The sequence below is a fragment of the Drosophila persimilis genome, unplaced genomic scaffold (genome assembly GCF_003286085.1).
Source record: "Drosophila persimilis strain 14011-0111.01,24,50 unplaced genomic scaffold, DperRS2 tig00000124-arrow-pilon, whole genome shotgun sequence".
NCBI lineage: Eukaryota > Metazoa > Arthropoda > Insecta > Diptera > Drosophilidae > Drosophila > Drosophila persimilis.
Window position 1 is genome coordinate 9,730,641 of NW_020825294.1, and position 27,689 is coordinate 9,758,329.

General features: G+C 42.4%; 5 protein-coding genes across 5 annotated transcripts; 4 read left to right on the plus strand and 1 right to left on the minus strand.

Moving 5' to 3' along the window:
• The first annotated feature begins 926 nt into the window (after window positions 1-926).
• Window positions 927-2,316, plus strand: LOC6596602 (protein dimmed). The gene is made up of 2 exons (XM_002021681.2): window positions 927-1,100; window positions 1,171-2,316. The coding sequence occupies exons 1-2, from the start codon at window positions 927-929 to the stop codon at window positions 2,260-2,262; spliced, it is 1,266 nt and encodes a 421-aa protein (XP_002021717.1). The 3' UTR covers window positions 2,263-2,316.
• A 3,599-nt stretch (window positions 2,317-5,915) lies between these two features.
• LOC6596603 (CD63 antigen) lies at window positions 5,916-11,305 on the plus strand. The gene is made up of 4 exons (XM_002021682.2): window positions 5,916-5,984; window positions 9,317-9,431; window positions 9,495-10,073; window positions 10,133-11,305. The coding sequence occupies exons 2-4, from the start codon at window positions 9,369-9,371 to the stop codon at window positions 10,196-10,198; spliced, it is 708 nt and encodes a 235-aa protein (XP_002021718.1). The 5' UTR covers window positions 5,916-5,984; window positions 9,317-9,368; the 3' UTR covers window positions 10,199-11,305.
• A 490-nt stretch (window positions 11,306-11,795) lies between these two features.
• LOC6596604 (dynein assembly factor 1, axonemal homolog) lies at window positions 11,796-17,412 on the plus strand. Its single transcript, XM_026987426.1, has 7 exons — window positions 11,796-11,977; window positions 12,039-12,508; window positions 12,570-12,634; window positions 12,689-12,774; window positions 12,847-13,577; window positions 13,632-16,827; window positions 16,882-17,412. Exons 1-7 carry the CDS (start codon window positions 11,833-11,835, stop codon window positions 17,307-17,309), a joined length of 5,121 nt encoding a protein of 1,706 aa, XP_026843227.1. The 5' UTR covers window positions 11,796-11,832; the 3' UTR covers window positions 17,310-17,412.
• A 1,199-nt stretch (window positions 17,413-18,611) lies between these two features.
• On the minus strand, window positions 18,612-19,896 carry LOC6596523 (putative gustatory receptor 39b). The gene is given in 3 exon segments (XM_026987427.1): window positions 18,612-18,701; window positions 18,772-18,948; window positions 19,012-19,896. Coding segments are annotated over 3 exon segments (1,152 nt in total).
• A 1,914-nt stretch (window positions 19,897-21,810) lies between these two features.
• LOC6596524 (cytosolic 10-formyltetrahydrofolate dehydrogenase) lies at window positions 21,811-25,757 on the plus strand. The gene is made up of 3 exons (XM_002021685.2): window positions 21,811-21,897; window positions 22,732-24,837; window positions 24,906-25,757. The coding sequence occupies exons 1-3, from the start codon at window positions 21,892-21,894 to the stop codon at window positions 25,533-25,535; spliced, it is 2,742 nt and encodes a 913-aa protein (XP_002021721.1). The 5' UTR covers window positions 21,811-21,891; the 3' UTR covers window positions 25,536-25,757.
• The last annotated feature ends 1,932 nt before the right edge of the window (window positions 25,758-27,689 follow it).

A 27,689-nucleotide genomic window follows, 5' to 3' on the forward strand; every position in this document is an offset into this window, starting at 1 on the left:
TGAGCATTTCCATGGTGATCAATAGACATTTCAGCAGGATAATGCGCCAATTCATGTTTCCCGGGCCTCAATGGACTATTTTGAGACCCACAATAAACTGTTGATTAAGTGGGCTTCAATGAGTCCGGACTTAAATCCAATTGAGGATCTGTGGGGAATCCTTGCAGCAAAAGTCGATGCCTGTACAAGGCAGAACGATACATTGAAGCAATTAAAACAAGCGATAGTTGCAAAATGGAACAGGATAGAAATAACAACACTAAAAAACTTTCCGAACTCAATGCCCAGTAGGCTGCAAAAGCTTCAGGAGCATAAGTTTAACTCCATTAATTATTAAAAGAGTACATATTCCCATAAACTTGTTCCTTGGAAATTTTTTTCATACAAAATATTTTTTGCTGTTATACCCATTTTCTATGTGAAAAATGTACAATTATTTTTTTTTGTTATTAAAAAAATTGATATTGAATTTCTTTATGCCTTTTTGTTTTGTACTTATTAACAGCTACCCAAATAAAAATATAAAATAAATCAAGAAAACACGTGTTGAAAAAAAACGTCATTCAAAGCAATGCACATATAGCCATTTTACTAAGGTATTTTGCAGTATTTCTAAAGAATATGTCAATATTTTCATTGGTAACTCTCTTTTAGCTATTCTTCAAGTTGCCAAAGAAATTATTTATATACATTTTGAAGATCCCACAGATTTTCCACATTCTCTTGATTTAATATTTATAAATTACCTGACATTTTTAGCCCCTTCAATACTGACCCCCAACAAGCATGGATGCCACACAGCTGACGGAACTGATGAATTATTTATATACATTTTGAAGATCCCACAGATTTTCCACATTCTCTTGATTTAATATTTATAAATTACCTGACATTTTTAGCCCCTTCAATACTGACCCCCAACAAGCATGGATGCCACACAGCTGACGGAACTGATGAGTAGCCATGACTTTATGCAGCTCCAGCAGCAGTTGCACCACAACAACAACAACTACAACACAGATGGACACAATGGCTTGTCGCCAGAGTCGGCGGAGAGGAGTTCCCGTCCCATAAGACGTGCCACAAGACGCACCTCACAGGTATGCGGCAAACGAGCGGAAGATCTATAAAGAGTGGCATTGATATCAATGTGTTTTTTCCCTTTTGCAGTTAAGCAATAATACGTACGATCTGGAGATGACAGATTCTAGTTCGCAGAGCGATGATACGAGCGGTGGGGGCGGCAGCAGCAATGGAGGTGGCAGCAGCACGAACAATCCGCAGGGCCATTCCCAGGGAAATCAACGGCCCTCGAGTCGGGGCCGTGGGCAGCAGAGCAACGGCGGCTGTCCGTCGAGCCTCACTCCGAACAGTGCCAATTCCAGTTCTTCGAACTCAAATGCCAATCGGAGGCGCAAGGGAGCGCTGAATGCCAAGGAGCGGAATCTCAGGCGTTTGGAGTCCAACGAAAGGGAGCGCATGCGAATGCACAGCCTGAACGATGCGTTTCAGTCGCTGCGCGAGGTCATTCCACACGTGGAGATGGAGCGGCGGCTGTCAAAGATCGAGACTCTGACGCTGGCCAAGAACTACATCATCAATCTGACGCACATCATACTCTCGAAGCGGAACGAGGAAGCGGCTGCAATGGAGCTGAATGGTGGCGCCGTTGGCGGTGTCCTTCTATCCAGCCTCACGGCGGATGCCAGTGGCGGCACGAATGGAGCATCGGCCAATGCCACGGCTGCACTCTGCTTTGAGGATGCTCTGGCCAATGGTGGGGCCTACGATTGCGCTCTGTTGGCCGCCGCCGATGGCACTCTGCTGAATGCAGCCGCCGTTTCGGCCAATCCTGTGATGCAGAGTCTCCAGCCCCAGGCGATGCATATGCAGCAGACGCAGTTGGAGCCCACATCCCATCATCCACAGCAGCAGCAGCAGCATCACCATCAACAGCAGCAGCAGCAGCAACAGCAGCAGACGATGCATAGTCATGGCCACATGGGAGCCACAATGATGCTCACCCAACAGCAGCAACAGCAGCAGGCCCAACAGCAGCCGACCCTCATCCTCAATGGCTCCACAACAGTGAATGTGGGAGTTGGCGTCGGAGTCGGCGTAGGAGTCGGTGTGGGGGTCGGGGTAAATGTCGGAGTGGGCGTTGGGGTTGTTTCCGGCGTGGGTGTCGGTGTGGGCAATAATTCCGGAAGCTTTGCGGATGTTAATGATAATTTCGATGAGCCATTTCGAGAGTTTCTCTAAAGAAAAGATGACTAAGGGGCTATATGGATGGTAAAAATAGAATTTATAGAATATAGAGGGCGGTGAAAACCCAAAGAATTTGTTTTCCATGAGAGGAATGTAGCTTAAGAAATTAAATTATTCGAACGTAAACGATATTTTGCCATAGAAATATTCAAATTAAGATGTTGGCAGAATCCCTCATTTCTGAATAAGGCAGAAAAATGAGGAAGAACAACTGTACTTACACTTCGTTCCATTTCACCATTCCTAAATTCTCATCTATTGAGAAATCTCCCATCTATCTAGAATTTCTCCTTAATCTCCAGCTAAGATTTTTTGGATTCTTGATGTAGTAAAAATATTCGAATCTTTCAAGCCCAACTGTACTTACACTACTCCCTTTCCATTTTCATATGTTCCTCCATCTATTAAGCATTTCTCTTTAAGCAGAACTGTACTTTATCTCCGTTTCATTCCACCATTCCAAAGTCCATCAATCCCACAAGTTAGTTCTTTAAAAAATAATTATCGAAATGGCAAAAAAAAACTTGAACTCATCCTGAAATATCAGCAAATTATATAAGAATTAAGAATTAATATACGTATATAGAAATTAAGTACAAAATTACGCATAACGATATATGGAATATAAAAACCCTTTACATACCAAAAACAAAAGCTAAGCCTTAGATTGTAATATAATCAACACAAATAGAGTCAAAATAGAGTCACAATATAATTATGCAATTAATCCAACGTTGTTATAAAATAAGGATCGTAAGGATAGTAGATCATTTAGAAATACTGTAATATGTATATATAGAAATTAAGCAAAAACGGACGGAAGCAAACACCAGATACAGAATACAGATGAAAGGAAGTCGAACTCTCAACGAGTTTCGGCTATATATGTATATACACAACACATATATTATTGTGTTTGTATGTGTAATTGTCAGCAATAGCAACAAGAACAAAGCATCAATTAACGTTAACTAGCAGCCCTGGCGCGACAACGGAACGATAGAGACGACAACGACAACGACGACGGCAGAGTGACGCGCCAATAAGTTAATTTACCACCCATGATCTTTTTAATGCACTTGAAATTTATCGTACTACGGATGTAATGGTTCCCGGAGCAGGGTAACAAAACAATTAACACACCGAAACGTTGAATGGCACATTGAAATTGGCACACTTCCGATGGTACTCCCCTGTACACCCAGGACTTGCGGGTGGAACGTGTGCCAGAGCGGGACAACTCTGTATATCAACGTGGTGACGGTAAACAGTAATAAAATAACGGTGCTCGATGGGTGGCATGATACGGAGAGGGTGTGGGCTGTGTGCATGTGGGATGGATGCTTGGGTCTTAGCAATAATTAAGTGAAAAATAGTAGTTAGGGTGAGAGACGCCTCGTTCTCTCGTAGGTGTGAAAGTTAAGCTTGTTGATTATGTTTGATTAGTCGAGGATTTAGTATTTTGGGTTAGTCGGTAAGCATACATACAAACATACATCTATTTCTAGTGCTAGTAGGTGGAACGTGGAAGAAACTCTAGAAGGGGATCGGGAATGGGCCATAGAGCAATATGTAATTCGTATTCGGTTAGGAGGAGGAGCGGGGTGGGGTTTCTACAACGAAATTTGTTTGTGGACGAGTGTCAAATCTAGTCAAATTCTGTTGCACAAATTAAATACAAATATATATTTGGAAAAAAAAACTGCAATATAGATGTTTAGTAAGTATTGTAAATGTTTTTCCGCCCCCACTTACACACACACACACAAATGCACACACTAAATCAAGTCTATTATAAATCTATGTATATTTAAACAACCACAAAAACAATGAGCAAATATTTATGTAACAAAATACTAAAAGAAAACAGCATATTACTCGTATTGTATATACAGTTTAGGAATGGTCTAAGAACGATGAGCATTTGGTGTGTACAAGTAAAGGAAGATCGATATGGATAGTGTCCCTATTGAATACAGTGTAAAAATATGTAGTGTAGTGGATGCTATTCTATACGACTAACTAGTATACTTAGATGCCAAGCAAAGTTGATTGAATAAAGCAAACAAATAAATACATAAAAATGTGAGGTTTTTTAATGCAATTACCACGATCTGCCCTGGAAATTTGAAGAAATTCTTACAAAGACTGGGTTCTGAACCGATTTATCTTATTCCATTTAAATACATATGTATGTATGTAATTTAAAGGGCATCAAAAACAAGGAGTTTTGCAGCTATCAGCTTTTGATTGTGGATGTCCTCTGTTTTTGGCCATTTTCCTATGACCTTTTTAACGGTTAAACGTATTACAACAAAAAATCAAACACAAAGGTCATTAGCACTAACAAGCGCCCCATTGAACTTTTGGTATTTCTCTTGCGACACTCAGATGATGAAATAAGTCCATTATCAGTACCAGTTTACGCACATTTTGCATTAAAACTCCGAAGAATTGCATCATGTTTTTTGAGTGCAAGGTCATTAAACGGACTGCTTTTCACCTAGTTTTGTTGGACTCATATTCGGTTGTGCCTGTATTTCTTAGAGAACTATCACTATTACAACTATTCACAACTTGATCTCTTTTTATATTTGTATAATGAATTTGAAGAATTTGCGGGAAGCAGCTGATTACACGCCAAATACGCCATCTATTATATTAGTGCTGTAAAACATGTTTTTCCGTTATCGCACCCAAATATCGGCATTATTTTACATCTACCGATGGCACTGTTGCGGCTATATCTATAAATAATATGTCTACGTACTCGTCAACGTACATAAAACAATAAATAGAATAGTATTCTCCGAAATCAGATAAATAGAGCGTATAATCAAAAAAATATACAATATTTTTTGCAGCTGAAAATATTACCTATGTTACATGAAAATGTATTTAATATGTAGCGAGTCAGTAGTTAGATTGTAGTTACTACGTAAAGAAATTAATTTAGTGGACATTTTTGTTAAGCGTTTTTTAATTAACCTTGTTTTAGTAAAAATACAATAAATGGGAGAACTTAAAAGTAGTTAGTCTTGTAGAAAATTTATTTATCAATGGGATGAAACTATGTGGGCAGAGCTAAGCGTTTTATTTATTCAGAATTATTCAACGGAATATAAAAATTGAGCAATGGAGTGCTTTTCTCTTACGATTTATTATTTTTGTTTGACCTTTTTCGCTAAAACCTTTTTCTACGCCAAATGCAGTAAAAAAAAGTGTTTCAAATAAACCAGTCAATTAGAAAATGGATTCACTTATCGTATAAAATTATGTGGGCATGGCTAAAGGTTCTATATTGCTAGTAATATTCAACGGAAGATCAAAATTGAGCAATGCGGTTTCCAATCCTTGACGGAGAACGATTAACCTATTATAAGCCAAGGGGGTATTTCAATTTTCGACCGAAAATAATGAAAATTTAATCATTTTTGCGCAGTTTAGGTGAAAGATATCGTTGTTATTTTTAAGTTTAGATGAAAGGTGGCATGAATCTTAAAGAAGAATTTACAATCGTTAATATTTTCCGACATTTTCCTCAAGTAGTTGAACTATTTTAATAGAGGGGGCTTAAGTGGGCTAAGGCGCTGCCACCGCTGTTCCACGGTTATGCTTCCCACCTGACAGTTGTTTGTTTACCTCAGGCTGGCGCGGATAAATCAAACGTAAAACGAGTGATAGTTGAGAGGGTAGAGTGCAGTGATTTGAATCAGGTATAGACACACACACAAGTTGGTATTGCTAAAGTGCAAAATTATGTGAGAAACTTTTAAATATAGCTGTCAATTATCAAAGACACCTCTTTTAACTCTGTGGTGCTCTGTGCGCGTATTGTGTGTGTATGTGTGGAGTTGCCAAGTGCGCCAGACAGAGATAGAGAAACACAGAAAGCAGTGCGACAGGGCCAGACGAATGTGCAGTTATTTTTCTTCGTTTCAGGTTCACTACCTCCTTCCGTTCTACTTTGCTGGCCTTTTGTTCCTCCTCTCTTTTGTTCTTTTTCTCGTCGCGGGGCAGCATCCTCTACCTGCGAAGTGCGAGAAATCTAGGAATTTGGAGTATATACATATGTACATAGAAACACCAGCCCAGCCGCCGCATAGCTTGAATATTTAAACCTAAAAACGAAAAAGAAAAACTCCCAGGCAGTGGTTGCATTTTTTCTGTGTGGCGCTTGCCGCTTGAGTTCGCTGCAGTTTGTTAACCCCTCGCGGATTCCTCCCGAGACTTGGTTTCGATTGTTCCCATTCTTGGGCCCAACACTTTCCTTCTTTTGCGTTGTAGCTTTTATGGAAACTTCTCTTCTGTAAAAATAGCTCAAAGGGTCAGTTTTGGGGGACAGGACAGGGGTATTCCATGCTTATGGGTAGATTTCCGGAATTAGTCGATGGCACGCAACCTACAAAAGGTGTATCATTATGCACACATGCATTCGTACCTACACATACCAGTATACGACGGGACAGGCCCCAGTGACCGCCATCATCGTCCCTTTCCAAGTTGGTACCTCCGCCATATAATCGCTCCCCATCTCCTCCACGAAGTGGGAGAAAGAAAAGCGACAGTGGAGCCCAAGGGCTTATCAAATGACAGAAATAAGCAAAGGTTGCAAAAACACTTTTTGCAAGAGTTACAATAAATTGTTAAACAAATTGCTAAACGAAAAGGAAATCAGGGAGGTATGATATTTAATGTAAAAATGGTTTCTTTAATTATGAAATATAATAGTTTTATTTCACATAATTTTTGAAGGTCATTATGAGAAAATCAGTACTAAACCATTTCAAAGATTACATGAGAATAGAGAATGAATCCATACAATGATTGTTTGATAAGCTCAGAGGTTATCTTTTAAAAGCTGCCACAAACTATCGAATGAACAAATCTAATCTTTTTCAAAATATCAATCCAAAATAGTAAAAAAGTGGGGTTTCATTGCTCTAAAAACCCGCATATTTTATAAGATTTGATTTATTTTTTAGCCACTGTCCTGGCAAACACGGCCGCCACCTTCAACAAAAGGTTTATTGACAGCCAGTGGCGGCGTTTTTATCGTCCTGTTTACGCGTGGGTGAATGAAATGTATATTTGATTACTCCTCCACTTTCGCGTTCGTCCGTGTGCGACAGGTGAAACTTTTCACTCGGCTTCTTTTATAGACAGAAAGAGGAGGCCTTTATTTAATGAAGCCCAGCCGCGGCGGCCAGTGGCTATTAACCACTTTTTGCCACCGTTGACACAATTTCAAAACGATCGATTTTGGCCTGCTTCCACCTCTATGCTTTGGGAGGTGGTAGATATGTAGAATATTATGCCCATGGAAGGAGGGCACGGCACACACCCTGCTGTATGTGTGTGTGTCAATCAACTAATTGGACCAGTGACCCCTGCTAATTGAAGAGTTCAAACTGATCTAATCGGTGTGGCATATTACATATATGTACATATGTATGTACATAATTTGCTTAGACCAAAAAGACGAACAGAAATCTACTTGAGAATTGTGTTGTGCTCCATGGGTTAACATATCTCTTATTGGTTGCGATTTCTGAATGAACCACTAGCAACAGAATGACTAGTGAGGAGAAAAACAATATACAGTGGGGTGCAAAAGTGATTACATACTCATAATCACTGACTTTCGCCTCTCATAACAGGCAAACGAATAAAGCCAAACAAGCAAAATACTTGTGATTTCTTAACAAATATTCAATATTTACAAGAACGAGTACATTTACATTTACTTTACTTTATTCACTTTTGCACCCCACTGTATGTATGAGTCTTATTATAGGCTATAGAGTATACTCTTGATAAGAAATGCTTTCTTGCAGATAAGATACTAAGACCCTATAAAAAGATCGATGGCTGTCGATGTAAAAATCAGTATTCCTTTTATTTTGCTGTCGTGAGTGTCCAAGTCTAAACAAGCTTCCTCCCCAAAGATGTCAGTCTACAGCTTTAAGGAATGGTACTACATATATAGAAAAGATAAGATCAGTAAATGACATGTGTAAAATGGTGAAATTGCGTGATCCAAATCGGTCCATAAAAAGAAAAAGACTGGAGAAATGTCTGTCCATATCTAAAGGGGCTATAAATATATGGAAATATCATTTGATTCAACGAAAGTATACATACGTCTACCCCTCGAAGACAGTCTTCTGTTTACTTTGTACACAGATTGTGAAATAGTAATATGTCGCCATCCTGTCTAGAATTTTTTTATTATCGTGGCATTGCGAAAAGCATCGTGAAGAACCCAGTTTTTGCCCCTTTTATAAGTGTTGTTGTGTCATGGTGTTTATACTCGTAGTTGCTATAGCTTCAAACCCATTAGATCGCTAGACACTGGTTATCTACCCGTTCCCAAATCGATTCCGAGGGGTGGTTGCACTGATTTCACTGCAAAAGCAGGTCGTCCTTGTAACAAATACATAGAGCACTTTCGCCTCCACCCACCCACACACCCTTACACCCACAACTCAAAACAGCAAAAATACAACAAATACGTACGGGTGTAATATGTAATAACAAATAATAATGCGCCTAAAACTGGGCCAAACGAATACAATGAAATGAAAATGGGAATGAAAATGAAAATGAAATGAAAATGGCAGAAAATGCACTTCAATGCGAAAGGGCCTTGTGGGCCTTTGCTCTGCTGCCATCCATCGTGCATTCTGCACTTGACAACTTTCGCTCTATGGGAAGTGAAGTGCTCAGAAAGGTTGTGGGGTTTTGTTGTTGTGGGGTTCTCTTCTATATGTAGGGTTAATCCGCAGACAGACGACAGGTGGAGGAGAGAGAGCCAAGGGACACCCAGAGTCCACTGTGGTTGCGTGTATGTTCTGATTTGGGGGTTGGCTTCGGATTGTAGCCACTCTGATTTCCTTTTTAGAGCCCATGTGTGTCATGTGTGTGTGTGTGTGTGTGTGTGTGTCTGCGGTTGACCAACGTTTTATTGATTGATGTGCGACCGTTGTATGCCGTGTGTGTCCTGGGCCAATTGATTAATACTTTTCCATCATTCCCTTTCTTGCAGTACCAAGAATCAGAGCAAACGCGAGAGACGTTGTACGAATTTCTGTAGCAAAATGGCATCCGGCGGCTTGGCATGTGTCAAATATTTGACATTCTTTTGCAATCTCCTATTTGCGGTAAGTTCAGCTTCCCTTTTAACCGCACTCAGACGTCAATTTCCGATTTTAATCTCGCTATAGCTCACTGGACTGCTCATCTTTCTGGTGGGTGGCATGGTCCAATTGAATTATGCCCACTATTCGAACTTTGTTAGTGATCATATATGGACCGCACCCATTATACTGATGATTGTGGGTGCCGCTGTGGCCGTCATTTGTTTCCTTGGCTGTTGCGGTGCCTTGAAGGAGAGCAGCTGCATGATCCTGAGCTTTGCCATACTCGCTGTGGTCATATTCCTGTTCGAAATATGTCTGGGCGTGGCCGGGTATGTGAAGCATTCGGGCTTGCAGCAGCTAATGGAGGGACAATTCAATTCGACCATGAGGCATTACAAGGAGCGTGAGGACTATCAGGATGCTTGGACCCTGTTGCAAACGGAATTGGACTGCTGCGGCACTTATGGACCCAACGACTGGGAGGTCATTTACCCCAACAAGACCCTGCCGCCCGCATGCTGCTCTGTAATTAATTTGAGCGAGGCCAAGGAGTGCACTGTGGTGCATGCCACACAGAATGGTTGCTTGCAGAAGCTCTTGGCCATTTTGGACTCGAAGACATTGATCTTGGCCACTGTGGTGCTGGCAGTGGCGGGAATACAGGTGAGTGGGATGGACCTTTCAACGGCTTTTCTTTTTGTTAACTCTGGTTTGTTCCTTAGCTTTTGACCATACTCTTTGCCTGCTGCCTGTATCGTTCGTTTCGCCGGAGCTACGATCACGTTTAGATTGCGCAGCGATGATCCCGTCTGTCGACTTTGAAGCGGGTAGAAGGAAAGAACAAAGGAAGAACAATTTTCGTAGTTTGTAGTTTGTCATATGCATGCAAGATTTCTCGTTTCCGTCTCTGAATCACAAGAATCACACACTCACAAAACACATCACAAACCACTCATGCGCCCACTGAAGGCTGATTCTGGCATAAAAATATTACCTGTACGATTTCTAAATATTCGTATTTATTTCGTCTGAAGTTTAAGACATTATTCTTGCCAGTTTTCCAATCATTCCTTTTTTAAAAATGCCTTTTTGTTAACCATTTCTGCATTTGTTAATTTTAATTGTTACCGCATTTCTTGAATAATATTTTGCCACCAAACTAAGTTTAAGTCTCTCAATGGCAAAACATTTCTCTCTCAAATAGAAATGAAAACATTTTTGTTGAAAGAAACGAAAAAATGTATATTATTTTTCTCATACCATTCCTTACCATACCCAAAATGCCACCCAACCACGTCACATGTTCTCATATACATATCGAATTATATACCAAATATCCATCAAATAATCTCATTCGATTCGGTCAAAGTGTCCTTGCAACGATTTTATATACGATTTTTCTAGGATTTGTGTGCATTTAGAAACTATATATATTTTTATGTATATGCAGGGGATGTAATGTGGCTTATTCCTAACTCCCTAGAAACCCCCACCAGTTGAACCTTATTTTAAAAATCTATGTGTACTCGTTCGTCGGTAGAAACTATTATTACAACTAAATCTATAAATCATTTATAGCCACAATATACCACTCACAACAAACACAGATCACACACATAAATATGTATACTATAATTAACAATATATATACTCATACATACATGCATGGAAAAATGCTTTCAAAATCGAATTTACATACAATTTTGAGATCGAATATCACATTGCATACCACAGAATTTGCATCTCCGAGCCTTTAATAATGGACGATCAAAAAACATTGAATCGGTGTTTGAAATACTTATTAAAAAACGGCATATTTGCAATACACAATACATCAATAATTGTCTACAAAAGCAAGTGTAAAACTGAATAAATGAACAATTTTAAATCGAAAATGTAAACGTGAAGTATACATATTACAGAAGGATGTAAATGGATTGTATTATAGTGTGTTTTCTTACTATGAAGGGAAGGAGAAAGACGTGTATTCATATAAATTGAATAGGTTTTTCTATGGAATGATTTTGGAAGTGTTATATCATTATTAGGCAGAAATTTCTATACAATTCTGCAAAGATTTGTATAATTGAATGTTGGAGGACTCTGTGAGATCATAGCTAGGTCTCATGGAGTTCTCTTCTCAGGGAGTTACCTTGGCAACCCCTGTCAATAGTGTTTTAAAACGGACTTTACAGTACAGTTACAATTCAGAGTTTCACCTGCAACCAATGAAGCGTTGCTATCGACAACAGTAGGCTTGTTTGTTCAATCAGAATAGTCACTTAGTTCAGTGTGTTACAACAAATCGTAGTTCCTAGTCGTAATAAAATACGAACAATAATTTAGCTAAATCAAACAAATATTATATAAGCTTCTGGGAAAATAAAAAAAAAAATTTTTAGAGAAGAATAACTTAGCTACAATGTGCGAACCGGGCTTCGCGCGACGCCGTGAGGAGGTAACCGGCTTAAATCGCATCACCGAAAAGGGACTCAAGGATATTTGCAAGAGGGACAAATTATATCAAACACCACGTCTCAACGATGTGCTCTACTTGCACTTCCAGGGTAAGCATTTATTCGTAATATAAAGTGAACTTTATTGAAAAAACAACACTTTTCTTTGCAGGTTATCAATGCATAGAAAACCTGGATGAATACACGGAGCTCAAAAGCCTTTGGCTCGAAAGCAATGCCATTTCGGAGATACAAAACCTTACGAAACTCACAAAACTCAAGTGTTTGTATTTGCAGAATAATTTGATAACCAAAATGGAGAATCTCGAGTTCAATCGCGAGTTGGATACGCTGAATCTCAGCCAGAATCACATACGTAAAATAGAGAATATCGGCACAGATATTCTACCAGTTTTGAATACGCTAAACATCACTTCAAATTATCTGACGGACAGTGCCAGTTTGGCTGCTTTGGTGGAGTGCAAGACATTGTCGGTGTTGGACTTGTCCAACAATCGCATTGATGATATTTTGATTGTAAAGATATTCGAGCAGATGCCCAGCCTGAAGGTGCTAGTGCTGCAGGGCAATCCTGTGGTCTCCAGACTGCCGCAGTACCGCAAGACGTTGATATTGGCCTGTGTGAGCTCTAGACCTTTATACCTATAAGATACACTTGTTTAAGTTTTCTTTTATGTTGCAGAAAGAGCTCACCTACTTGGATAGTCGTCCTGTATTTCCACGTGATCGCGCCTGTGCAGAGGCCTGGTAAAATCCTCAATAGATCTGAAAGAATATGGAGTAAAAATACTTTTCTTCCAGGAAACGCGAGGGCTACGAAGGCGAACGAAAAGAAGTTCAACGCTGGAATCGTGCCGAGCGTCGCAAAACACGTGAAAGTGTCAACAGTAAGAGAAACCACATCCGAAACCCCAAGAGAAACCCCATATCTAATCTAAATATTTCTTTCCTTTCAACAGGTACCATACGTATGCGCAATAGACATCTAAAACCAGAGAACCAGGTGCCCCTACTCACCTCCAGTGATTCCGAGGAGGAACAGAAAGGCATTTCCAGTGCAGAAAAGGCACAGAAGCGAGCCGAAATGGAATATGGTTCTGTGGATACCATGTGGGATGAGGTTTCTGGGGAAAGTCAAGCCTCGGAGCATAGCACAACCAGTTCCACATCGGCGGAGGATAATGAAAGTGCCGGCTCGCAGGCGGATCACATTGCCGAACGCATCAGTAATCGTCGTGTGAAGCCTCTGGAGGGACGACCAAAAGTGCTGTACGATGAGGCAGCATCGGGCGATGTGGACAGCATTGTGAAACTTGTAACAAACAAAGAAGAAAATGAACAAAAGGATCAGAATATTTCAGAGATTGAGGAACAGCACAAAGGCAAGATTGTTTTTATAGAAGAAATGAATGAAAACCAAAATGCTTCGATGGGAAATCAGAAAGCAGTCTCTGAAGCTGTAGAAACCATTGGAAAACCTGTCGCAGTCGATGTCAACAATACATTATCGAATAGTATCGTCGAACCTGTAAACGAACAAAACAATCTGGCTTCCGATCAGATGGAACATCTCAAAGGCAAGCGAATTCTTATAGAAAAAGTGGATGATATTGATCCAATTAAGAAAGAACTAAAGTATTTTGATGAAGCAATGCAAAATAAAGAATTGAAGCAAACATCAGAGCTAGAGGTAGGTACTGGTATACAAATAGATGTTGCAACCATTAATGAACAACTTTTTAAGGAAAAGGCAGTCACAACCACAGACTCTAAGAAAGACTCGAATGCAGAGGATCTTCCTGAATTGAAGGTCATCACAGAGGCACTTCTTCAGTCAGATACCGCCTCGAAGCCGCCTCTTCAGCCGACACTTCTTCAATCAGACAGCGGTTCAGAGATGGATAACACCGCAGATCTTGAGCAGACATGTCAAACGCTGCTCCAAGTGGCCCAAGGAAACGATGATGACGGTGACCCCACTCCAAAACAAATCAAAAGCCAAATGATAGATGAAATGTACGAGAGTTTCGGCTCGGATTTGTTTGAAGAACATCCCCTACCCATCGATCAGCTGCTGAACGAAAGCACCAAAAAATACCAACTGGAGGCCAAAGTCTGTTGCGAGGAGGAGACAACCAAGACACCCAGAGATCTCTATAAGGAATTTATTGAGGAAGTGACCTGGCGGCCCAAAAGCAAAGAACAATTGGAACGGGAACAGGAGTGTGTCGATGCCAGTGAGAAGTGTGCCCATGATTTGGCAGAGATGGGCAGCCATCTGGAAGAGGATCTGCAGGAACTACGCGATTTCACAGAGAACCTGAGTAGCGATGTCCAAGAGCAAGCGAAGGATCCATCCGAGTCGGATGAGGAGCCGACAGAGGAAGAAATGGAGGTAAAGTCACAATTGCTAAAGGAGCAGTTCCAAGATCGCAAGCAGAGACTCAAGGAGGCTATTGAGGAGCGAAAGACTATGCAAAAGAATCTTGAAGCCAGAAAGGAGGACCTGAATAAAAGTTATAATCTCTTTGCCAAAATCATGGACGATGCCACGGATAATGTGCCGAAGCGCGTGTTTGGTGCTGGCTGTGATATGCCCAGCAAAGATTGGGACAAAGAAGAGTGCATGCAGCAGTTGCCCCTGACCTCAATGGAGGACTCCATCAATGGGCGGCCCTCTTCCAATGACGAAGATATATTGACACGACCCTTGACAGAGCTAACCAGTGCCGAAGCCGCTGAAGAAATCTGCTCTCAATTGGATCGGAAACTGGCCGGCGAGGAGGCAGCCCTGCGTCAGCTGCTCTGTGATCTGGAAAATGAAAACGAGATATTATATAGCATTGAGACACAAATCAAATATGCGGAGTCCATCAGCGTAGAGGACTCGCAATCGCAGATGGTTTGTGCCTCACTCCTAAACGATCTGATTAGTGATGTGATCTACAAGGACATCACAGAAATGGGTCCCAATAGCTATCCGCTGGGGCCCATCGAATCCGACGAAGAGTACACCTACTCGGAAGAACCAAAGCTGGAAAAGATGGTGCCACCGCATCTGGAAAATCCAGCAGGTGGCAAGAGCCTGCGCGAATGTGTGGACACCTTCAAGGAGTTCTTTGCCTCCAAGGGGAACGATAAGCCCCGGCAAGAGTCCCACACACACTTGGAGAAAATACGAGCTGCCAAGGCCCTGTTGAAGTCCAAGAGTTTGGCGGAGTTTAGCAAGGACACACCCGAAAGTTTGGATGCCCAATTGGCCAAGGATGAGGATCGGCGCAAGCGACATGTGGCTGCATCCGCAGGACGCTGCTTTGCCAAACGCGAGAAGTACGATGACACTTTGGAGGTCGTTGACAATCGTCTGATGGTCGTCAAGAAGGACACTGGGGAACTGGAGGAGTTGCCTCCGCCGCCGGAACTGATCAGTGACTCCGAATCGGAGAAGGAGGTGGAAGAAGATGACGATGCCTACGATACTGCCGAAGAGACGCTCCAAGAATATCCACGTGTTCCCTGGACCACACCGTACAAGCCAAAGCCACGCAAAGCTGCCGAACATTTGGTCAACGAAGCCATGCAACGTATCCTAGCCGAACAATTCTCTGAACTCCCCGATGACACAAAGGAAAACGAGCCCCAGGAAGATGAATTCTTTTCGCTGGAAGCTAAGGAAACATTTGGCAATCTCGATTCCGAGTTCTTCCAAAAATTGGATCTTGATAAAGTGACGACAGCGAACAATGCGGAAGCTGCCACCGAATGTATGCGCAGCTACAATGAACTGAAGGCCTGCATGAAGTCGGGCTCCACAGAGCTCCAATTGACCAGCGAGGAGAACGAAATGCTACAGGAGATGCTGTCATCTAATGAGGATCTGGAGGCCAAGCACAAGTCAAACGATGATCCGTTGGTGGAGCGGGATAACGAATTGTTGAACAAAATGATGCAACGCATGAAGGAGCACGAGGAGCGGGCACGTGAGTTGCAGGAACAGCTGGAGAAAGAGAAGGAGGAGGAGAACTCAGGTCCCATTAAACTCTCGATGGGTGAGGGATCCATGCTGTATCAGCGTTGGAGTCCTTTATCCTTAACAGAAATCATTGATCCACAAGCCGAAGAAGGAGGTCGTCAAGCAGAAGAAGGAGGTGCTCAACAAGAAGAAGGAGGTGCCCAGTCTGAAGAAAGAGATGATCAAGCAGAAGGAGTTCCCCAAGCTGAAGAAGGCGTAACCCAGGGAGAAGAAAGCGTTCTCCAAGAAGAAGAAACACATGCCGAAAACGGGGTTGCTCAAGCAGAAGGAAGAGTTCTGCAATCCCCAGAAATATATCCAATAATCGGCTACGAGGACATTGATGACGATGATGCCGCATCCGATTTCACAACCGATTATTCATCCGACGATGAGGTGGCCGTTGTCGTGCCGCCAAAGATATCCCCCGCAATGCTCAAAGCCTATTACTACGATGGCTTCGAAGAGGACATGCGTATGGTTCGCGAGAATGAGGCCAGAACTCGTCGTGGTCTGCGCGCAATAATGCAGAAGGAAAAGCAAATGTGGAAGGACAATGAAGAAATGGCAGCCGATATGGCACCTTCCCCATCACCAAAGGAGGAGCACATCCCAGAAGTAAAGACTGAAACAGAAACGGCCAAACCGACTGTGGAAACTGCCAAGGATAAGTGGGCAAAAATAGCATCAAGATTGAATGAATTTCTTGATCCCGAGGCCATGGAGCAGCTGGAGAGCCACGAATTTGGCGAAAGTGATGGCGAGGACGATGTAGACCTTACTGGCTTGCAAAACTATGACGAAGAGTCGGAAACTGAATGCGAGAGCGCTTTAAAAGAAACCGCCGAGATTGGGGATTCAGAGAAGCAAGAAAATAAAACACAGGATGAAACACTGGATCCCAAAGATACAGAAGCAATCACTGATGGTAAGAATTTAAAATATCAACTGAATTTTAGTCAGGAATAACTCTTAATTTCAGAATGGAGTCCCTATCAGACCTCTTATCGTAACAATAAATTGACCATGATCACCGAACAAACCAGTGACGTTGGGGATCCAGAGACTGAAACGACGAAACTAATTTGTCAGTGGGAAAAGATAATCCCAGAAGATTCAAAGATAGGCGATGGTCCTACAGAGAAGTTTCTAGACCAAAAAGCCCAAGACAACCCAGAAACCACAGATGAACGCCCAGAAAACCCAAAAAACTTCATAACATTGGACTACTTTGTGGACACTGAACCCTCTGAATCACTAGAAGACACTGAAGCCACTGAAACACCAGAAGTCTCAACCGAACAAACCCTCAAAACGGAACAAATGGAATTTAATCTGGATGTCCTAAACGACGATGGCGATGTGGTCATCAAAGAAGTCACCGTCGAGGCCCAAGTGACCTACCAATAGAAGCATGCATTCGTTTCTTTGTTTAGTTTTTAAGTAACAGGATTCTAGAGTATGTTCATTTAATTAATTTTCGCACTTCCTGTAAATAAACGAGCATTCCCAAAATGTACATTTATTGGATCTATATGCCAAATGAGTTTTAATCGATAAGGTGGTGGAAAGTTCAGACTGAAAAGCCAGTTCAAACCGCCTTAACCGTTTATTCAATCGATGGAAAACACTTGAGAAGTCTCCCACAGATTAGAGGATGGAACATTTGCCCCGGGGTAGATTGATAGTGACTATCAAAATTGGCACATCTTGAACCACTTGAAACCGGTTCGAGGGCCTTTATGGTGCATCCAGAAAACCGGTTTGCGTTGTTTGTTTGCGACAGTCCAGTTTGTCGTCTAAACCAGAGGCCAATCGGTTGGGTTATCACTAGGCTACCATTTCTCTGATTACCCTGAATATTCTCTAGGGTTAATAGTACTGGTATTACCAAGTGACTGTACGGAGTATTATTTTTGACACTCGGGCCCGAAATTTCACCACTCCAGCGCCAGGCGGGCAGTCGCTGAATGCGTGCTCAAAATGTTATTTATACACAATAAATACAAACTGAAAGATTAAATTGCATAATTGAAAACAGAGTAGACCCCGTATCAGACCCCCCGAGGTGTGCCCCTGACAACTGATGATTGGGCAATGTTGTGACATCCGATCAGATGTTACTTATTTTTTGGAGGCAGGTACGTCTGTCCCCACAATCATACGATAGTATTAATACTTATAATGCTTCCATTGCACTGCCAGAAATAGTGCGGATATATCATTTTTGCCCAATCACAAGTTTAACGATAAGATAATCAGCATTTTGGTTGAGTTCTTTAACTGGTTTGAGCTGGTTTTTGGTTTCGCTTTCGGGTAGGTGTGATAAAGATGGATTTTTGGACGCTTTGGTGCCCATAATCTTATCTAAAGACTGTTTTACCTCTTGCAGAGCTAAAAAGTACAAATAGGTCAATGTCGGGTAAATGTTGAGGGTTTTTCAAGGTCGTAAGTAATTAAATTATAATTATATAAAGTGGAATGGCTCCGAGATCTGTACAGACCTTTCAAGGGTTGAAATAATCATTTATTTTAGTTTTAAACATTATTTTCCGTGATTTAAACTTACGAGGCACTTAAATACTTGAGTATAATGCTTTCAGCCAGGTTTTAAGGATCTAATTAAACATTTTTTTTTATTTTTCAGTATGATTTTCGTATGCGTTCTTTACGAGGCAATGAAGTGAATGAAAAAATGGACTTTAAAGAGTTCTAAGTCCACAAACATGTTTTGCCATCATTTTTCTACGATGCACTGAATTGCATTAAAACAATCAAATAGGTAACCATTGCCGCAAACATCTGAAAGTGTAGAACGAAAAGAAAAAAAAAACCACTTGAAGAGTTTTCCATTCAATAAAAAAATACACACCGACATGAGCAGGGAATTATCAATGACCATAAAGCCCTCGGCATTAATGGCCAATACATTGTGCTCCACTTGCAGGGTAAATTCAGTCAACAGTTCAGTGTACGCGGGTTCCTTGGACTGCTGAAGGGAAGGAGTGCCGTATGCCAATCCCCGAACATAGCTGCCGATCAGCATTTGCTATCAAGAGAAAGTGAGCTCAAAAGTGTATATTGTTTTTGGATAAAAGTTTCATTCACTCACCTGCCTCTTGCAGTACTCCCCACAGCGACAGAAAGCAAATATTAGAGCCAGCGACGGCACGGAAAACGAGAATGTGGCATTGAGATACACCAGTCCATATACACCTGCTAGGACCTGTTGGGTCCAGTAAATATTCACCGTGCCATCCATGAACATCACCACGAATATACTCAAAATTGACCAGCCAAAAAGATCATTAAAGTGACTGAAAAGATCAAAGACCTCCATGTGGCTTTGTTTAAGTTCGAGGAGAAATTCCAGGGAACGCAGCTGCTTGCAATTGCCATCCGGGACGCAATTTCCACCCGACGAGTGACAGTGCAGCACATCCCGAATGCGTTTCCCCAGGAGCTCCACATGAAAACCCATTAAATCCACATAAAACAGGAGCAGCACACACTGCAGTCTGATGATGATGAGGGCCACACACGAGGACCAAAAGTACATCAAACTCGCAATAAAGGATGTATAAATCAGGGAAGCCATTGTCACAAGGCTGGCCATTCCCAGAAACATAATTTTAATATACCGCCTGCGGGGATATGACAATGCTCCCATCTTTAGCTGCACTTCTAGGCGCTCCCTTACGCGCTGGAACTCCTTACAGAACCCATAATATCCTTCGTACTGGCACATCATTTGCAGCAGGATAACCGTCATGCACAGAACCTTTGCAATAAACACAATCGCGCTGACCAGCAGCGAAAGGAGCAATGAATCTTTTTGTGGAATGTGGATCTCCATACCGAATATCACCAGATTTATGGACATTAGAAATATGGAATATATCTTTTGAAAATACTGACACGGTCCGCAGGTCTCTGTCCAGGGCACAATACCCAGTAAGGCGAAATACTTGAGGCAGGACTGCAGGCGGTACAGCATGATGATCCAGGTGTGGTTGCAACAAAACTGAACACCTTTGGAGGTGCAGCACTCGCAAGTCTGATGGAGTGATAGTACTGAAAGTGTAAGCCAATTATAGTTGTTAATTAGCTAAATGGTAGCTGGGTTTAATGCTAGTTTTGATCATCTGTAAAACTCCATTACACCGTGAGAAATTTATTACCTAAAATGTCACAAATTGTAGATTTTTCGGAGTGAATGTCTGTCTAATAGTGTGGCAAAATTGTGACCAGGGTGGCAGAAGCCACTTTCACAGCTTCAGTTGTCGCTGGATGCCACTGTTTACCTGATCCCTTCTTAGTATTTCAATACATCACTGTGTGATCATGCTCTGGCTTTTTGGAACCCTTCTCCCTATTTTCATATGTGGTTTGCATCAAAAAACATGTGCCTCATAATCGATGAAAACCCAAAACCCCCACGAAAAAGTCTGTCACAGCAAAATTTCAGGTGAATCACTGCATGTGCATCCATCTGCGAGTCATATTACCCATTTGATGCCCAACTTTACACTATAAAATGTTGTCGAGCAAAATGTATTCCGTAGAATGTAAAAAATCCGGCCCTCCGATCATGCCAAATCGACATGCACACACCGGGGCCCGTGTTGCTGCTGCTTTTACTGCAGCTCTCTTCTTTAGCTCTGAGATTGATAAGCGTTTCGTTGTCGCTGATTTAATTATGAAATGTATGTGAAGTGAGCCACAAACAAAGAGCCACTGGCGGGCGCACTGAGGCGGCACTGGGGTACAGGGGGACTGGCAGCGCATGTCTATGCTGGTTTTGTAGTTTTTATTATACCCGAGACTCAAAATGAGTACAGGGGTATATTAGATTTGTGGTGAAAATGGATGTGTACGCCCACTTCCGCCCCCACAAAGAGCGAAAAACTGTGGCATCCACAGTTTCAAAGACACGAGAAAACAGAAAACGCAGAATCGTAGAAGATGATTATATCTTCTAGAATACAAAATCTGAGCCAGATCGTATAATTATTATAGCTAGAATCAAGAAAACAATATCATTCTTTCTCGCTCTGTCTCTCTCTAACACACAGGTTTCATGGTCGGCTTTGCCAATTGCAAAATATGAGTTCCTAGATCTCAGAGACTATAAAAGCTAGAGCAACCAAATTTTTGATCCACACTCCCGTGATATCTGACCGTGACGAGTTAGTTTCAAAATTTCGCCACACCCCCTTCCTCCCCCGCAAAGGACGAAAATCTGGGGCATCCACAAATCTCAGAGACTATTAGGGCTAGAGTAACCAAATTTGGTAGTAACCTGTTAGATCTCATTATAAAACGTAAAACGCACAATCATACAGAATGACCGTATCTATGAGATTGCTAAATTTGGAGCAGATCGGATAATATAAAAATATAGCCATTATAGCCATTTTTATATAATTTGCAGTGGCTACGCAGCGCCCGACGACATGTTCACGCGCACATTGTCGCTCAATGTAGCTATACTGAATATGTATCGGGTATAAATGTAGAGTTGCGGTCGCAGCAGCAACTCACAACGTTTCTAGTATTTTGCAGTAGAATTAAAGTTTCTTTCATGTAATTTTTCTACTACTAGCTAATATTTCCTAAATATCTTTTTAGTAAGTATTTTTACATTTTGTTGTGGTATTTCTAAGTATTTTTGTGGTATATATTTACAAAAAATTAATTCTCCTAGTACGGAAATTATTTTTTAGCTTTTATTTATAATCAAATCACGTTGATAACGATAATGGGCCGCTCGTGTGGCACCGAAGTATAAATACCACCCGGTTTTCACACTGAATTTCAGTTGATAGTTTGCCGGCCTTCCAAGCGGTTGGGCATGAATGAAAGAAAAACTATAGAGTCAACTATAATAGCAAAAACTATAGAGTGAAAAGTGAAAACTATAAAGTGAAAATTAATTGAAGTGAAAAGTGAAAATAAGCTTGAACCTTACTGTGCAAATAATCTACAAGAAATGGCTGTTAGTATTAATAATCAAATCCAAATTCATATTTTAATGAAATTTGATTCTTATTTGAGTTTGCAATTGAGTTAAATTCGCGACAGCAGAATTTGGCAAAGAATCAGAAACCCAAATTAGAGCTAATCAAAAGTAATGCGACCCACAACCAATCTATAAAGCAATGGAAATTTATAGTTTGGATGGAAAGAAGATAGAAATAAAATGAAACTGGAATTTTATATGCTTTTTTGACAGTTTATTAATTCCTATAAAAAGTTCAGGCTAAATATTAATAGGGAAATACAAATATTTTATTACTATCCAACATAATTTTTCTCTGTCAATTTACTAACTCTTACTTTTCATCGAAATTGTAAATTTTTTAATTTTAATTGTTATTTTGAATGAAAAATTGGATTGAAAATGTTCCCGTGTGCCTAAAAAAAAACCTTGACAACTGATATAGAATTTTCTGTAAAATTAATGGGAAAAGGTCAAGAACAGCCAATTTAAATAGGTATATATGGTTAATTTTAAATAAATAGCATATCAGTGCTGTAAATAGATAACTTCCTTGAAGTTCACGATTTTTAATAAATTGCGCACTGGAGTTCTTTAAATAGTTTCCAAATATTTGTAAGGGTATCCCTATAAAATGAGGTACTCTTTCAGGCTTCCTCATGCATCCTTAAACTATTCTCACAACAGAGTTTTAGGATAAAGTCAGAATCTCATTACAAATCTCCTTTTTGGCCTAAGTGGCTCCCTCCACAGAGCTCCTACCTTCCACCGTCTACACAGCAGCAAAAACTAACCCTTTTCTCCTTTCTTAAACCCACCTTTTTCCTTCAGTTAAAACTTCGCATTGCCATCATTGGCCAGAGTAACTTTGCTGCCGATGTGCTGGAGCTTCTGCTGGAGCGTTCGAACATACAAATTGTTGGCGTCTTCACCATACCGGACAAGGGGAGTCGCGAGGATGTGCTGGCCACCACTGCCGCAGCCCACAAGATACCCGTCTTTAAGTTTAGCAGCTGGCGGCGGAAGGGCGTGGCTCTGCCGGAGGTTTTGGCACAATATAAATCGGTGGGCGCCACCTTGAATGTGCTGCCGTACTGTTCGCAGTTCATTCCAATGGAGGTGATTGATGGGGCCTCATTGGGAAGCATTTGCTACCATCCATCGATCCTGCCACGCCATCGCGGTGCCAGTGCCATATCCTGGACCCTGATTGAGGGCGACGAGGTGGCTGGCTTTAGTATCTTTTGGGCGGATGATGGCCTGGACACTGGACCATTGCTGTTGACGCGTCAGACGAATCTCGAGCCCACCGACACACTGGACAGCATCTACAAGAGATTCCTGTATCCCGAGGGCGTCAAGGCCATGGGTGTGGCCGTGGACATGGTGGCCAATGGCACGGCTCCAAAGATAACCCAAACGGAGATCGGGGCCACCTACGATCCGGCCATGTTCAAGGCCGATAATCAGTTGATCAATCTGCAGCAACCGGCGGAGCGGATCTGGAACTTTGTGCGGGGCTTGGACTCCGTGCCTGGGGCCATAGCCACAGTTCTGCTGCAGGACGGCACCGAGGAGCAGATACGTCTCTTTGGCGCCCATCTGTATTCCGCTGGTCCCGTGTCGAATGGCCAGCCACTGCGACTGCAGGGTCTCACGAAACCCGCTTGGATTCACGCCTCGGGTCTTCTGATCGAAGGCACCGATGGGGCGTTCGTGAACGTCCGTCGCATCAAGCGTGGGTCAAAGGTGATCAATGCCAGCGAATGGTTCAAGCAGGCCGAGCAGCAGCCCATCACAGACTTCTCCGAGGATGAGCTATCCAAGAAGGGTATCCTTTCTGCCATTTGGCAGGCTATTTTGAAGGAGCCCATTGAGGGTTCCACAGATTTCTTTGCCGCTGGCGCGGGCTCCATGGATGTGGTGCGTCTGGTGGAGGAAGTAAAGGAAGCCTTCGATGTCCCACTCGAGAATGATAATGTCTTTATGGCTCCCGTGTTTGAGGAGTTCTTTGGACAGCTCGTTAAAATTCTGCGTCAAGGCAGTGGCGGCTCTGGTGGGCAGCAGCTCATCTACGAAGGTTTCACTCTGAAGGCAAACAAAAGGGAGATTCAGGTGCCCACACAGCTCTTCATCGATGGGGAGTTTGTGGATGCCGAGGGCAAGCGCACCTTGGAGATTGTGAATCCCACAGACGAGAAGGTCCTCTGTAAAGTGGCCTGTGCCTCTCCCAAGGATGTGGACAAGGCAGTAAAGGCTGCCCACGCTGCTTTCTATGGCTCGTGGAAGCAGGTTTCGGCCCGGCAGCGTGGTCAACTGATGCTCAATCTAGCTGATCTCATGGAGAAGCACAAGGAGGAGCTTGCAACCATCGAATCGGTGGATTCGGGTGCGGTCTACACCCTGGCCCTGAAGACCCACATTGGCATGTCCATCGATGCCTGGCGGTATTTTGCCGGATGGTGCGATAAGATCCAAGGGAACACCATACCCGTGAACCCCGCGAGACCCAATAACGTCCTGACCTTCACGCGGAAGGAGCCCATTGGCGTGTGTGGCTTGGTCACCCCATGGAACTATCCTTTGATGATGCTCTCCTGGAAGATGGCCGCCTGCATTGCTGCTGGCAATACCTGTCTGATCAAGCCCGCCCAAACGTGTCCTTTGACTGCTCTGAAATTCGCTGAGCTGACAGTCAAGGCGGGTTTTCCTCCGGGTGTGATTAATGTCCTGCCTGGCAAGGGTTCCGATGCTGGTCAGGCGGTGGCCGATCATCAATTGGTTCGGAAGCTGGGCTTCACGGGATCCACGCCCATTGGCAAGCACATTATGAAGTCCTGTGCGGACTCCAATCTCAAGAAGTGCTCGCTAGAGCTGGGAGGCAAGTCTCCTTTGATTATCTTTGCGGATTGTGACCTAGACAAAGCGGTGAAGCATGTAAGAAATGGCAAAGAAAATCCCTTGAGAAAACCTTCTACTCAAGCACTCTTTTCTGTATTTTCCAGGGCATGTCTTCTGTTTTCTTCAACAAGGGAGAAAATTGCATTGCTGCTGGCCGACTCTTTGTGGAGGATCGCATTCATGACGAGTTTGTGCGGCGTGTGCTCAAGGATCTCCGCACCATGACCATTGGGGATCCCCTGAATCGCTCTACAGCCCATGGCCCGCAGAACCACAAGGCACACTTTGAGAAGCTGCTGGAGTTCTGTGAGCGAGGTGTGAAGGACGGAGCCACACTGGTGTACGGCGGCTGTCGTGTTCCGAATCTCAAGGGCTACTTCTTTACTCCCACGGTGTTCACGAATGTCGAGGATGATATGTTCATAGCGCAGGAGGAGTCCTTTGGGCCCATCATGATCATCTCCAAGTTCAATGGCAGCGACATCGACTCGGTCATGCAGAGGGCCAACAGCACGGAGTACGGACTGGCCAGCGGTGTCTTTACCAAGGACATTAGCAAGGCTCTCAGCTTCGCGGACCGCATTGAGGCCGGCACCGTGTTTGTGAATGTCTACAACAAGACAGACGTGGCAGCGCCATTTGGCGGCTTCAAGCAGAGCGGCTACGGCAAGGACCTGGGTCAAGAGGCCCTCAACGAGTATCTCAAGACCAAGTGTGTGACAATTGAATATTGAAAAGCCAAGTGTATTGAAAGAGAAGTGTGTTCCGGTGGGAGGGCCAAGCCCTCCAATCCCATCCGCAATATGATAGTGGATTGAAAGAAAGAAAAGACTTAACGTTTTGCATAGCTCACAGCTATCATAGTTATAGGCATAGATATTCGTATACGTATTTGACAATTTGTTCTCTTATCTATCTAATAAATAAACTGGAAAATCGTCCTTAAGCCACGTCAAGCACTCAGGATACTTTGTAGTGGTCTCAAGGCAGCCTTATGATTGCCCTTGCAATCGATATTCTCACTGCTATTCTGCTGCTTGCCCCCAACAACGACGATTGGAGGATATCTTGACTTGTGACTTGGCAAATGCACGAAAACCCATGCACTCTACACTCCACATATAGAGAGTATTTGTTGAGAAAAGTAAAAAACAGCTATAGGAAAAGCTATAGGATATTATTGAAAGTAATGCGTTCAACCACTGAACATGAGTGCAAGATAAGGCGCCGAAACCCAAAGGAACTATATTTCATTTACTTATTCTGGATGTTATAGTTCTGAAATCCTAATGGATCCTAAAGAAACTTGATATATGGTTAAATAATATATAACAAAACTCAATACTATAACAAAATTCAATACTGTATCTTGAAAATTAACGCCCCACAACTTTTACATATCTTCAAGGCTATATAATTTTGAATCTTTATGAAACTTGATAGTTGGATACATAATGGCTATATACAAGACTTTATAAGGATTCAGCTCTGTATCTGCCCCACAACATTTACTGGTTTTTTAAGGCTATAATATTAATTGAATCTTGATAAAAACTTGATAGAAGTGTAGTTAATGTGCAAATAAATGACTGTATTTAAGTTCAGCATTATATCTGGAAAATTCTGTAAACGACAATTTCTCTAGATTTGCAATTGCTGAATATTTTTAATATTTTAATACATTTCTTACCTTCTGTGTGGACTGAAATAATAAAAGATAAATCAGTTTCAATATAAACATTAATTATTATCAAAAAATATGTGTTCTATTTTCTATAGAAGTCCACAACCTCTAGGTCTAATCTGTATACCATATTTTCAACGACTCTCTGCATCATAATCTCCTACATAAGCGGTGTAAGGTATAAGGACGACCTACCAATGCTTTAGCTTTGTTAGCTTTATTGTTCTATTATTATCCCCACTCGTTCGTTATAGGGCCTCTCAAGAATCCTTCTAACCTGACCTTTTCTGAAACCATACTAAACTTCTACTTGTCAAGCACTTAAACTTTGCCATTTGTGCGAAAATTCGCAAGCAGTCGGCAGCAGGCAGGCAGGCAGGCAGGCAAAAGAACAGCAGCACCAGCAGCGGCAGCAGGCAGCAGGCAGGCGGGCAGCAACAACGGCTTAATGCGCCCCCAAACGACTAGCAGCCACCCCCAAAAAATCCCCCCGGACAATTATAGCGACCACTGCCAGCCCCACCATCACCCCCGACCAGTGTCCCGCGGAGGACTCTACGAATGGGGCTCGATGTGCACAAGTTTTTGGCAAGCAAAGTGGGTCAACCTCTGCCTCCGCTCGGCCCCTCTGCCGCTCTCTGCTGCGGCTAGGCGCCGAAGCCTGATCGCCGGCCTCAGTGCGGGTGTGCGCGGGTCCATAATTTAAAGGTTTAAGTGTTATATATGCCATATTTCAATTATTTTCATTGCCGGACATCGGGGGAAGACGGTACGGTATGCTATGGTATATACATGTATATCCTTCAAAAGTTTTGCAAGCTTTTCGCATTAACGCGACATACATTTTTCTGTGTTGCGTATACGTAATCTCTGTTTGTGTGGATTAGTGGATGCTGGATGTTGGATGGTGGGTGCGTGGGTACGTGTGTATGTGTGGCTTTTTGTTTTAGTTCAAACTTGAACATGGTTCAGGTCTGTCTCTGTCTCTCTCTTTCGATGTATCTCTTTCACTCTGTATCTCTTGTTTCCCTTTCCCTCTCTATATATCTCTTCTTTCCCCTTTCGCTCGTCTGAAGCTTAAGCTTTCTACAACACTCCCCTGTAATTGAATTAGCTGTAAGGACATGTGCGTTCCTTGTTCTATTGTTGCTGTGTCGCCCAGTGCTGCTGCCATCAATTTATGCAGCATCCTCTCCTTTGTTCC

Coding starts and splice junctions, on each gene's coding strand:
- LOC6596602 (XM_002021681.2), top strand. CDS start 927: ATGGATGCCACACAGCTGACGGAACTGATGAGTAGCCATGACTTTATG. Junction 1,101..1,170: donor CCACAAGACGCACCTCACAG/GTATGCGGCAAA, acceptor TCCCTTTTGCAG/TTAAGCAATAATACGTACGA.
- LOC6596603 (XM_002021682.2), top strand. CDS start 9,369: ATGGCATCCGGCGGCTTGGCATGTGTCAAATATTTGACATTCTTTTGC. Junction 9,432..9,494: donor TTTGCAATCTCCTATTTGCG/GTAAGTTCAGCT, acceptor ATCTCGCTATAG/CTCACTGGACTGCTCATCTT. Junction 10,074..10,132: donor TGGCAGTGGCGGGAATACAG/GTGAGTGGGATG, acceptor TTTGTTCCTTAG/CTTTTGACCATACTCTTTGC.
- LOC6596604 (XM_026987426.1), top strand. CDS start 11,833: ATGTGCGAACCGGGCTTCGCGCGACGCCGTGAGGAGGTAACCGGCTTA. Junction 11,978..12,038: donor GCTCTACTTGCACTTCCAGG/GTAAGCATTTAT, acceptor TTTTCTTTGCAG/GTTATCAATGCATAGAAAAC. Junction 12,775..12,846: donor AACACGTGAAAGTGTCAACA/GTAAGAGAAACC, acceptor TCCTTTCAACAG/GTACCATACGTATGCGCAAT.
- LOC6596524 (XM_002021685.2), top strand. Junction 24,838..24,905: donor TAGACAAAGCGGTGAAGCAT/GTAAGAAATGGC, acceptor TGTATTTTCCAG/GGCATGTCTTCTGTTTTCTT.